This window comes from Metopolophium dirhodum, chromosome 6, assembly GCF_019925205.1.
Source record: "Metopolophium dirhodum isolate CAU chromosome 6, ASM1992520v1, whole genome shotgun sequence".
Lineage (NCBI taxonomy): Eukaryota > Metazoa > Arthropoda > Insecta > Hemiptera > Aphididae > Metopolophium > Metopolophium dirhodum.
The window spans coordinates 14592392-14605953 of NC_083565.1; the positions used below are offsets into that span (position 1 = coordinate 14592392).

The window sequence follows — 13562 nt, forward strand, 5'->3', positions numbered from 1 at the left end:
AGAATTATATAATTTGGATTTATAATTTATACATTTATACACCAGAGTAAATTCTTAATAAACGTCTTTTACAATTCAACGAGTTTAATTTTATTCAATCAACAAGAAGAAATCCTCATCACAACGGTCTTGCTACCTGCAACCCGGGTAAACCACACAATCAACCCGATTGTCAGTTTACCACATTACCACATTTAAGATAATGCTCTAAAAATAATTTGTATAAACCCAGATTTCGAAGATCTTCGAAAAAAATTTCAAAAAAATCTTCATTGGGCCATCACACTGAGTACGCATAATATACTAGTTACCTCGACCATTTCAGAAAAACCCTGTATAAATGTGAATGGGTCAATATAAAATGTGTACGAGATTCCTTGTTACAGTAAAACGAATAATGATAATTTAAAAGGTTTTCTTAAGTTAATAACTGGAATTATATTAAAGCTATAGGTACAAAAGTAATCATTGTTATAATCGGTAACGGATTGTGGTATCACCCGTATTAGACAATACGCGGTAAACCAACTAAACGCCTTACCCTCGTATTCTCTAGTTAATGACACTCTCTAAAGTTAATTAGAATGGCACTGTTAACTCGTTGAGGTACGATGGTATGCATTTGTCAATTCTTAGTTTGTTCCTATCTAGTTGAAATGACTCAAAGATTACATATACCTTGGCGCTATTCAGTTTAATAAAACTTCTTGCGCGATATCAAGGAATACACCGGGGCAGTGTTCTTTTTTTCAAATGACGATGATATTTTGTCAGTAATTCTATGTATTTGGTGGATTGTCGAATGATATGATCGAAATCCAAATTGAGTATTTGGGATGATATTTTTTTCTTTGATTATAGGGGTTATTCTTTTAAGAAGTAATTTTTCAAAAAGTTTCCCTAACGTCGGTAGTAAACTTATCGGGCGGTATGAGGTTAAATGCTTTGGTTTTTCTGGCTTAGCAATTAATATTATTGTTGAGAATTTCCATATTGGGGGAATGTATGATAACCTGAGCATTTTGTTGTATATGTGAGTCAAAAGAAGGATGGTTTTATTTGTTAGTTTTTTGAGTATTTTGTTATTGATTAGATCATATCCTGGGGATTTGTGTTGTGTAGTTTAGTAATATAATATTTTATTTCTTGTGGTGTAATTAGTTTAGCTGGTAGTGACATAGGTAGTGGACTGTTAAGAAAAGTTTGAACATTTTCTATGTGTGTTGTTATATTGTAATTTGTATCCGAGTGGGGTTGGAAAATTTCTGACAGGTGATTGCCAAATAAATTTGCTTTTTCACTGTCGGTTATGGCTAGAGTGTTGTAAGGATTTGTTAAGGGGGGGACTACGTCTTTTCTTTTGGTTTTATTTTTTATTGATTTCCATAAGGAACCATTGACTGGTGTAAGTGATGATAAAAATGAGTGGAATTGATTGGCTTTAAAGGTTTGCAGATCATTTTTCAGTTTATTTGTTAATTTGTTTAATTCGTGTTTGTGTTCCGGGTAGTGGGTTTGGTGCCAAATTTTTCTAGCTTGGCGTTTTTTTAAAATTAATTCTTTTAAATTCTGTGGCAAATAAGTATATTGGTGTGGTTTTATTGGTAAATTCGTATTTGATGGTGAAGAGGTTGAGTTTGTTATTGCTTCTTGGATAGTTGAAATGAGGAATTTATTGTGAAGCGCTGTCTATGTCATCGCAAGTTTTTAGTTGGATATTTAATGAAATGTATTCGTCTAATTTTTTTTGGAATAAATTGAAATTAATTTGTCTAGAGTGTAGAGTGTTGTTTACGTTTTCAGGTTTACCACCTAGGTGGAGTAGAACTGGAGAGTGGTCACTGGACAGTTCTTCAAGGTTTTTTATATTATTATTTAAGTGGTTTAGTAGCGAGGTTATGAAAAAATCTAGTATGTCTGGGTGACGATTTGTGTGGGATGGCCAGTAGGTTGGGACACTAGGTGAAATGAAGGATAGGTGATTATTTAAAATTGTATTGTAAAAAGTTTGGCCTCTAGGGTAATATATTTGTTAAAAATTTAACTTGAAGTATGTAAATTACGTGAGTCATTGAATATTATGTTGAATGTATATAGTATATATATATATGTGTGTATATATAGAACAATATATATATATGTATACATAGAATAATATAGTCTGCAAATTACAGTGAATACACCCCCCCTAAAAAAATGGGTATAATAAAACTATATTTTATATTATAAAAAATTGTTTATTTCGTATTGTATCAATATTATCGAGTGTGTCGCCTGAAATATCTCGAGACGCAACTCAACATACGGGCTCTTATCACACTGTGACAGTACTATCACAGAATTATTCTGTGGTATATTATAATTCTATTATTGTAATATTATGAAACTGCAGCTGCAGCTCGGAGCTCCGATAGACGATAGTCTGGTAATTATTAATTATTATTTATATTTTATTATAATAGAATATTGTCATTCGGTCATATTTTGGTCGTCGCGGTTGCCGACCGACGAGACTACGAGACACCTATTCGCATTCGAAAATGGGCTCGGAACAGAGTTCGCAATCCAACGCCTCCGAATCGGGCTCGAAAAATCCGAAACTGAAGAGAGGCAAATCTGTGCCCGAGAGTTCTTGGCCTCGGAATTCGCAAGATGGTCAGCATAGCAGAGCGGCCAGCACAAACACATCACCCGGTCACAGCGTGTGCAGCGACGTCGACTTGCCGTACATATCGTACATGGTCAACCGGCCAATCGGAGGTGCCATTAGCTAGCCATTGTAAACTGTGTATTTCGATGAACAACACTAAACCCATTTCTAGATTCACCGAAGAAACCCAGCATCATGAGCCGAGGCAGATCAATGCAGGTAGAACCTCAGCGATCTGTGAAGAAGGCCCCAAAGTCTACGCCTAAGCACAACATTGTGGTGGTCAGGGCGGCTGTACAAGAAAACCCAGACATAGATGAGGACCTGTTTCGAATGAAGGTGAATTATTTTGTCACTGCAGCTGTCTAAGACATTTAAGTGTATGTATGTTGTTATAAAGCACATCTTCCTAGATTATTCCGCTGACCAAAATCAATATAGAAATTAAAAAGTACAGCTAAAAGTATATAAGTGTACCTATAGTTTGTCATTTGACAAATTTGGTTTACACTTTATCCTTTTACATTTAAATTATGCCTAAAATAGACAATAGTTATGTTCTTTGTAGGTACGTAATATACTATTTCAGAATAAAAAAAATACTAGTAACTTAATGAACAGACATTTAGTACATTTATATACTATAGGATTCATACAAGTGAACTTAATCTTAGTATAATATAATTAAGTAGGTACATAATTAATATAAAATAAAAATATTATTTTTCAAAACATTAATACAAATTAAACCAAAATATACAACATATTAAAGAACAATTGAAGGATTATTAAACATTATACCATTTAAACAAAAATTATAGATATTAGAGTACTTATTGTATAGGTAATTTTGTTAATTTAATTAGAGTGCTGCACATCTTATTGTATAATTTAAGTGTAAATTTCATGTTTGTTTTGGGTTTTAATTGTATCCAATGATAAATGACTAGGGACTCCTTTGATACTTATAACGAACTACTTTTATTTTCTACATTTACTGAGTATATAATTATGAAAAGTATGGATTTTATAATTTTAGCAAGTACCATCATTTTTGCCAATAATACGAGGCACTGTATCTTTGCCAGCAGCCAGAGATCGAGAAGCTTTAGAGAGAATTGATTCCAATGCATTTTACAGACTGTGTCAACTTTATCAGGCCTACATGAGCCGCTGTGCAAAAGCAGTGACTGCAGATCAAACTTTGATCAATAAACAAATTTTGGAGGTACATATAGATCTAAGACTATTCAATAATCACTATTATAGTTAAATTAAAACTAGAAAAATTATTAATTCCTAATTAATAACCGAATTTGATTTTTTGCAGATCGACAATGAAACCACACAAGTGTTAAATTTATATGTAGCGTCATACAAACAATATGCCAAAATCAATGAGCAATTCAAATGCATCAATGACATGAATAAGCAACTGAATTCCTGTCATCTGTTGTTAAACAAGACGCTAGACTCTGTACAGCTGTTAAATAACAAACTACCTCCAGACGAACGGTTGGAACCATTTGTGTGGACGACAGGTTAAACAATGACTGATCGCATCATATATGTTCACCTTTACTAGTCTAACATATTTTATATACATTTCAATTTTTATTTTATTGTTATTTACTTATAATTGTTTTAGCGTTTAGAAATCTTTGATCTGTGTGAATTTTTATTTGTTTAAGTATCCATGGTAAATGAAATGATAGTTTTGTATACACATCCGGATATCCTGGTCGGGCACATCCAGACCCAAACGATGTAAGACCGGCTAAGAACCATCGACCATTGGGACCTGAACATTGCAATGGTCCTCCAGAATCTCCCTGAAATATGTGCAATGATCATATAGTTTTAATTAGCTCCTTAAACAATACACCTGATGTGTGTTTGTTCAACGTACCACACACGGTCCACCACCTTTTCCGTCCATTCTGCCAGCACACAAATGGCCATCAGTTATTGGCACGGCTGGTCCATATTTGTCTCTACAAACAGATGTGTTGTGCACAGGCACTTTGATCTGTCGCAGTTTACCTGACAACGGTCCATTTGGTTTGACTTTACCCCATCCAGTTGTGACACACACCTTTGGAATTGGTGTGTTATTTGTAGATGGTGGTAAACACAAGCAACGTACATTTGTGTTAGTGATATTTGTCGGCCTAGACAGTTTCATTAATGCTGCGAAATTCAATTGTTAGTACCAGTAAAATTAAACTATTGTTTTGGAATTTTTTTCATAATTAACCTATATCATTTTGGTAATTGTTAAACTTGTCATGAACGACCACTTCATCAATGGGTATACGCTCCTCTGTGTGCTCTTCTACATCTCTATTCCAGTCGCCTAGCACAGCAGTCCAAAGAGCTGCCAACGGCAAGCTAAACTTTTCACTTGCGATCAAAATTTAATTTTTAAAGTTAATACTTAACACACAATTGTCAATACCTTTTATAAATAAAAGCTTACTTTCTGATGCAGTGAGCAGCTGTCAACACCCAAGTAGGTCTGATCAGTACGCCGGCACACCAATGGCCAACAAAACCAAATGCTGGGTGAAGTAACTGTAAAGATACCTAAAAAAATGAATGAAAATATGTTTAATAAAGCACACCTTCGGAGCTAAAATATTACAACTTTACAATTTATTTATTTATCATAATTAATTTCAATATTAAAATTATATGTTTATTTGTTATAAACGATTATTGCAACTAATGTTTAAAATTGAAATGAACTCTTAAAAAGTTATTATCAATATTACCTATTACTAATTAATGTAATGTATTAATGATTGTTTTATTTCTTATCATAATTTATAATGTTATTTAAATTTAGTTATTGAGATTGTATATTATATTAACTATCACATCGAGTTTGCTTGTGTCTTAATATCAAAAACAAGTATAAAATAAATTGTAAAGCCAGATTCGCAGCTATGTTGTGTGTCATATCGTGCTAAGGTGTGGTAACTATATTTACAACTGGTAACCATATTGGCATATTGGTTTAAAATTTGACCTGTAGTAATCTCTTGCTATACTCGGTTGCAACTTGGATATTACATAACACCAAAAAAGTAATGTCAAATAACAATACTATTTGATAGACACAACAACACACGACATAGTTGAATGTGCCTTAAGTATTTTATAAATCTACTATTTCAATGTATCACATTAAAACACTGTTTTTTAATATTAATTTTATAATTTTATATTAAATTGAACATGATATATCAACCATTAGTTATGCATTATGATTTATGAGTCCTATTAATAGCCAGACAATCTGCCGTATGGTATCTAATACCTACCATTTATCTTTATAATAAGAAAAATGACAATATTTGGTCAAGTGTAGTTTTATTTATATTTTTGTTTGTAAATGTAAGCAGACATAAAGTTAATAGAAATAAATAAATAATCTACACTACAAAAAATGATTATTGGAATTGTCTCATTTTTTATGGATATATCATTTAAAAATATAGCTATTAAAATAATTAGAAGAAATGCAAGATTGCTGCTTAAGTTAGATTTGTTGGTTCTTACCTACTTGTTTGTTATCACCCCTCCACCAAACCATATAAAATATATGCCTCACCGACCTTATGTCAGAGTCTTAATTATATAATTTTGATATTCATGATCAATGTTGTTCTATATCTTGATGTTTTATATTTAGGTTAGTCTAGTATATAATCCATTTATTGTGAAATAGTAAATACTTCTTAAGATATTTAATTTATATTTTATTATCTTATTATAATAATGTATGGCTAGTATGTTGTCAGTTTGTTGGTATATTGTATATTTGTATGTGTACTTTAAAGTACTCTTACAATTTACAAACGTTATAAGCTTATTTTCAAATATTGTTTAAAATTAATTTTAAAGAGTTATTTCCCGCAATATTTATAATACTGGCGTTTTATTTTTGCTACAAAAATATCGTTAAAACAAATAAAATTTGGTGTGACATTAAAGGATCTTTAAAAAATTGTCTTATTTTTTTACTTGTAATTACCTATTACCATTGATTATAAATATAGTATTTATAATCAATTCTATTACATATATTAACATATTTACCATGCCATTATTAATTATAAACAATATAGGTATTATTATTATTTTCTTTGTTTGAAACGCTTGTAACGGTAGGTATTTAAAAAATATCATAGTAATTAGTAGGCACCTAAGGTCATAACCCACTAGCTGTGAACAATTTTTTGACTGAGCAAAGTATTAAGTAGCTCACTTTAAAATCACTAAAATGTAAAAGTATGATAAGATAATCAAAAATAAATATGCATTAAGCAAAAGAATAAAAGGCGTCTTTGGGGGTGGAGGAAGCAAATAATGTCCCTGTTGTCCTCCCCACGCAAAAAAAATACAACGCTGGTAGCCCATGGACCAAAAACTATTTTGTCTACTATATCTCCGGCATTGACCCTCGCAGATATATTGGTGGAAACAGTAATCAAACCTTTTTTAAAATTGACAGAAACGATCATTCTAAATGTTGGGGGAATCGTTTCGATTAGATAAATGCCCGTGCCCACTACCTAATAGGAATAATAATCCGATGATATATTTTATACGGTCTGTTGGTGTGGCGATGACAAACAATAAGTAAAAGCACTGTTTTGTTTTTTTTTCTACGTAGGAAAGATATTTTTGTAAAAAGAAATGTGCCGCTTGAAAGTTTTTAATTCTGTGGCAGGTAGGTAGTAAAAATCTTGTTGACAAGGTTTACTTAGATTTGAAGGTTTTTTGTCAATAAGATAACTCTATATTATAATACCTATATATTTACTAGTTTGTCATAGGTACTCACTTGCCACGGCCAAGCGCCTTTCTGGGTCTCCTTGCCGTTGACCAGCCTGGACTTAGAACCTCCACCGACCGACCTGGGCTGCCGATAACTGATTGCACCGCTATTCAAACCGCACTCTTAATACAAGAACAATAATTGATATCGTGAATAATAATATAATGTAGGTATGAAATATTAAATTTGATATAATTTTCTTGTTTTTTTTTTATACATTATTGCGTAACCCACAATACAAAAAATTACAGTTTTATTATTAGGTATCGTAGAATAAATAAAACGATAAAATATACTAATTAATACGACTAAAACTATTATGTAGATACCTAAATGGCTAAGTACACGTCTTTGCCACACTGCCACCTGCAAAGTTATGTGTTTGTGGCAGTGGCGGATCCTGAGTTTAATTTTTTTTTTTTGGGGGGGGGGCAAAAGTACAAAAATGTCCCCTTCCCCCCCCCCCCCTGGATCCGCCACTGGTTTGTGGGTGACGAGTGCAAGTTTTTAACTATCGTTATGCATTTATTATAATATAATTATTTATTTATTTACACATCACGTATGGGAAAAATCCCAATAATCTCGTAATTCTGAAACAATCATCAATGGTGCTAATATTGCAGCGGTAGCGGTAGCGGTTATAGCAAAATTAAGCCGGACACAATTTTACCACCACCGCTGCAGTGTGTGATGACCTGACATGGGATAACTTGGGAGTCACTTTAAAGTTTAAAAGAATTTTTAATAAGTAGGATTTTAATTTTTTTCAATAAATCATTGCAATTGCCTATAATAAACCCCTTAAAAAGCGATTGTTTGGCGTTATTTCAACTATTAATGTTTTGTATTTTATTGGTGTGAATCTCCTCAAATACTTAAAAAAAAATAATGATTTGCTCTCTGTTGAGAATTTTCCAGGTGCTAGTTAAATTTTACATGGCAAGTAGTAACAATAATATTGTTGGTGCCGCCGTACCGGCAAGGACTTACTTTCTTAGCAATATACATTATAAATATGTAGGTAGTTTAACTAGCTAAGTTTCACGGGTCACTACTCAATTTTACCAAAAAAAAACGTTGCCCAGCCAAAAATAAAGTTCTTGTTGCACCTATAAAAAAAACTTCGAAACTAGTAGAAGTAGCCCCAGGAATTATGATTTATAAAACCATGCATCGGTTATCACGTCTTATCACATTATATTATAATGAATTTCTCGGGTTACATTTTACACAATAAATTATTGTTATAATTATTTACTCTAAAATATATTATATCTGTGTTAAACGGGTAGGTTCCTATTATTGTAGTGTGTGTGTGTGTGTGTGTCTAGTCGACGATCGCGTGCACAAGAGGACGATAAAAAAGAAAAAACGCAAAACACGATCGGTGAAAGTATACAAACACGTAGCTACCAGCTGCTGCTAAACTATATTATAACGACAATAGACGCTGCACCGAACACGCGATTTTGGATTTTTACCTTCGGCGGGCCTACAACAGTGTATCTGCAGACAGATATTTATCGTAACGCGTTCATAATGACGACTGTAAGTATAGCCGTATACAAGTACAAGCCTCCAGTGTGCGTGTGTATATGTGTGTGTGTGTGTGTGTGTGTGTGTCGCGAGGTAACTGGTTCACACGATTCGTTTTGTGTGAGTCGCGTGACATCGTCAAGTTGCGCACACGAACTTCGTGCAGATCGTCCTGCACCGCAGTCCGTAGATTCTAATATCATAATTTATAAGTAGTTGTATACATTGGTGGCAATTGGGTGGGAGGGGGAGGGTCTTGAAGGGCTTAGCCCTACCAAATATTCCATAAGCCCCTCCAAAAATATACAGTTTTTTAATTGTGTGGGATCGAATAGCTTCCCGCTTACACATTGATGTTGAAAAGGTTAGCCCTTCCCCCCTGAAATTTTAATGGATTTTCGCTTATGTGTATATAAATAATATATGAGCTGAAGGCCGTGGTTGTCGTCATCGTCAATAATCATTAATGTATCGGTTGAGAGTTTAAAATTTAACAAAAATATAATTATACCCTACACCTATATATTAGTTACAGGTGCAGATGAGTTTGTTTACATGTTTTAAATAAAACTATAATTTAAAATTGTCGAATAGAATCGATCACATAGCTCACTGTCTTACTTACAAATGCCAACAGTTTTTTTTTATTATTTTATAATGGTATATTAAAATTATAATTTGTTTCTTTAATAGAAACTTATATTTTAGCTTTTACGTTAATTTTTTTCTATAAGACTAATTTTAAAAGTACAATTTTTTAAAATTAAACTGCTATTTTAGGAGTTCTAATATGCTATTTATAAACTAAAATGTTATTCAAAAAAATAAAAGTACAAATTTGTATATTTATGAAATAAATTTAACGGTTGAATTTGATTCCTGACTGGAAGTCTGAAACTATAAAATAACGTTCGGCAATTGGAAATTTATAACAAATATGTATATTTAGGTATACCTACCTATATATCCCACGAAATCTGTGCTATTCCAGCAGGCTATTCCACTCATCTAACTAAACATTAAATGTTTTTTTATAATATTAATTAATAAAAAAACTATTTGTGCCATGTTTCATATTATAATATTGTATTCTACGAACAATTTCTAGAAAAGTATTTTGCTTTGCAAAATTAGCGTTATAAAAAATACGGTTTTTAAGATATAGCACGTTATTACAGCCTAGAGCTTATCATAATACTTGCAAGTAGGTACTTTAATATAAATATGTGTATACAATTTTTTTTAGTAACTAAATACGTGCGCTGTGATTTGACGACCAGGATTTCTGCTGCAGTCCTCCGAATAACTATACCTATACGCAGTTTATATCTGTAACATTGACACTGCAGTTAAAATGGTTAATGTCCTAGTAAAAATATTGAGAAACATATTATGTAGGTTGTATGATTTGACTTTAACGAACGGCTGCGGTCTGCTGAAACTGTATGTGGATACATACACTATTCATAATCGTTATAACGATTAATATTTCTGGTCGTAGAGCCGTCGCACAAATTTATATGCGTTTCTGCGTGGGAAAAATTATAAGAGTCCGTAACAATAAAAAAATTGGGTTTTTAATGTTATAATAATAATATGCCTATGGCCTATATATATTATGGACCGCTATAATATATTAACGAGTAATCCAGCCGGCCTTCCAGTCTAAGCCCACGTTGTCCACGACAAGTCCATATACCTAAGACTGCTTAGGTCCTATATAAGTACGATAAAAATAAATTTCTGAAATACAATACGGACAAACTTACCGTCGGCCGTCGAAGGGTTGGGCGCGAACGCGGCAACGGCCAGCAACAGACACAGCACTGCGTGTAACATGATCCACGTGCGCGCACACACTGACGTGAGCTGGGAAAAAAATTTCCGTCGAGTAGTTACCTAGACTATCATATTATGGTGGAAGAGGAGGAAAAAAGAAATATTATAAGAAGGTATAAGAGAGAAAAAACGCTCTCTCTTTCGGTCAAAAATCATCTCCTTTCGCCTTCGTCCACCGTGGCTGTACAAAATATTATCACAATATTATAATATACACGTATAATGCATATATTTTATACAGGGTGATTCACCAAGCATGGTCACTCCCATTTTTTCCTTTAATAATGACATTTTTCAAATTCTGATTTTTAAATATAATCAAAGACCATTTTCTAAATTTTTGAATTTTTTTGTAGTACTTAAGGAGTGTCCCGTGGTGACTCAAATTCTATTTTTCGAATGAGAACTCCTCCCCCCCCCCTTTTCGAATTTAATTTATTTACTAGATAATTTTTCTTAAAGTGTTGTATCACTGTATCAGAACTTCAGAACCAAAATTTCAAACAAATAGTTTTTGAGATATTTAACTTTGTGTACTAAAGATAATAGGTTCATAATAATGGGTCTAGTAGATCTAAGGGGATAACCTATGGTGATTAAAAAATGTTGGTGATTAATATTAATTTATCAACATTATAATAATTTGTAAAAATGGTCCAAGTATAATTAATACTAGATCCATAATACTACATCTGTTTTGTATTTTTGTAATATCACTTTTAAGGACTACCTACCATCTATAGAATAAACTTTTTAATGACTGAGAAACTACTCGTCCAGATTTTGCATTGAGTACATCAACATTGTCCAAAAAATATCCACTAAATAATTTACGGTAAAAAAGGGGAATTTTCATTGAAAAACAGAAGTTGGTATCGCTACAGGTCACTCCTTAATTAGTACAAAAAAAATGAGTGTATTTAAAAAAATCAGAATTTGAATATTTATACATTATTAAACGAAAAATTGGGAATGTGCATGCTTGGCGAATCACCCTGTATAATGTAAATATTATGTGTAGTTATTTATATTATAGGCAAATCACTATGTATATGTTACTACTTACTATTATGACTTGAGCACTATTTTCTTCCACCGACCGCTAAGCCGATGGCTGGCGAGATATTTTGCGGAATTTATCCATGACTTACCATAATACCGTTTTAGGTATAATATAATATACCTACCGTATATTATATTCGTATGCGTATACCGCCATACGGCTCAACGTGTATTGTAATCAATTGATTATACCTTGGACGTTTCCGCAAATGGTTTGTTTGTAGTTTATAATGATGCGGCCGTTCATCGTGTTACGAATAGGGTGATAGTGAGTAGTGAATACAGGTAAAATATAATATATTAGCTATGATTAATTTAAAATTGAAATTGATAGATAATATTATGTTTTTAGCAGTGTCCTTCAGTCAGGGACGGCCTGGGAGAAAAATTCAGGCCGGGAAAATTTATTACTCAGGCCACATATCAATGTTTACCTTAAAGCCTATAGACATAACTATAGTGGTGGTGGGGGTATGGGATGGCTGAGCTTATGTTTTACCCCCTCCCCACCAAAACTACCAATTTGTTTTATATTTATTTATTAATCTAATTATATTATGTAAGAGGGCATTAAAAAAAATTGACGTTCAATCAGTATCAATATTTTAGTGAGACTGTTCATCTCAATTCAATTTCCTTGAAGCCTAAAGGCCTAGTTACACCTATTTCTATGACTCTATGTATTATCTTTAAACAATTGAACAAAAGGTTAAATTAGCCACTATATGCTTGAATTTTTTATAACAAATTATATTTTATAAACGCTAATTAACAAATCAAAATGAATATTCATTAAATTAAGCTTTTATAATTAATTTTATATTTTAAATATAAATAATAAGTTATGACATTTTAAAGACATTTTGAAAGGAGCTTACTTTTTTGTGACAATAAATCAATTATTTGATCATTATCAATATTTATCAACATTTCTTTTTCAACTGACTTTAATAATATATTTTTTTAGTATGAAGAAACTACCTAATTATTTTAAAAAATAATGTGGTATGACCGTCAGGCCAATGACAAATCTCAATAGGCCAGGCCACCGGGAACCTCCCGGTATCCCGGTGGGCCAGGCCGTCCCTGCCTTCAGTGTCCTTATATAAATACAGTTTACCTTAAAATTTAGGTAATATCCACGAATTTTAACGATTTATTATTGAATTAAAATTTAACACAATCATACCCAATGAGGTATAGGTACAATCAACACATACAATTAAGGCTACAATTAAACATCAGAGCGATCATGAGTTTCCAAATTTTTTTTTCTACATCTAATGTAGAAAAATGAATGTTTGTTCGCCCTCTATATAAAATAAAAACTAGCGGACCGTTTTCAATAAAAGTTATAACAATAGATTCCTTGAGACTCGGGTAGGGTTTTTAGCTTATTTTCTTAACTCATATAGGTTGCTATATGGTGGCTCACGCATGAATTTTGTTTTGGTTTACGAAAATCAAATATTTTTTGATTAGATATAATTTTTTGTATTGTATTATATTTTGTCATTTAGGCAATAAAGCTAAATTCTATATAAGTTTAAAATTGAGTAACAGCTATTATAATATATTAGAAGCAAAATGTATGGTTGAGGTTCATACAGGGTGATTCACCATGCA

General features: G+C 32.2%; 2 protein-coding genes across 2 annotated transcripts; one reads left to right on the forward strand and one right to left on the reverse strand.

Moving 5' to 3' along the window:
- Window positions 1-2373: 2373 nt before the first annotated feature.
- Window positions 2374-5908, forward strand: LOC132946855 (BLOC-1-related complex subunit 5). The gene is made up of 4 exons (XM_061016956.1): window positions 2374-2760; window positions 2823-2989; window positions 3690-3878; window positions 3981-5908. Exons 1-4 carry the CDS (start codon window positions 2541-2543, stop codon window positions 4194-4196), a joined length of 792 nt encoding a protein of 263 aa, XP_060872939.1. The 5' UTR covers window positions 2374-2540; the 3' UTR covers window positions 4197-5908.
- Window positions 3261-10921, reverse strand: LOC132946854 (chymotrypsinogen B-like). The gene is made up of 6 exons (XM_061016955.1): window positions 10805-10921; window positions 7503-7618; window positions 5130-5236; window positions 4908-5053; window positions 4560-4840; window positions 3261-4482 (listed from the first exon to the last, which is right to left on the reverse strand). The coding sequence occupies exons 1-6, from the start codon at window positions 10872-10874 to the stop codon at window positions 4276-4278; spliced, it is 927 nt and encodes a 308-aa protein (XP_060872938.1). The 5' UTR covers window positions 10875-10921; the 3' UTR covers window positions 3261-4275.
- Window positions 10922-13562: the final 2641 nt, after the last annotated feature.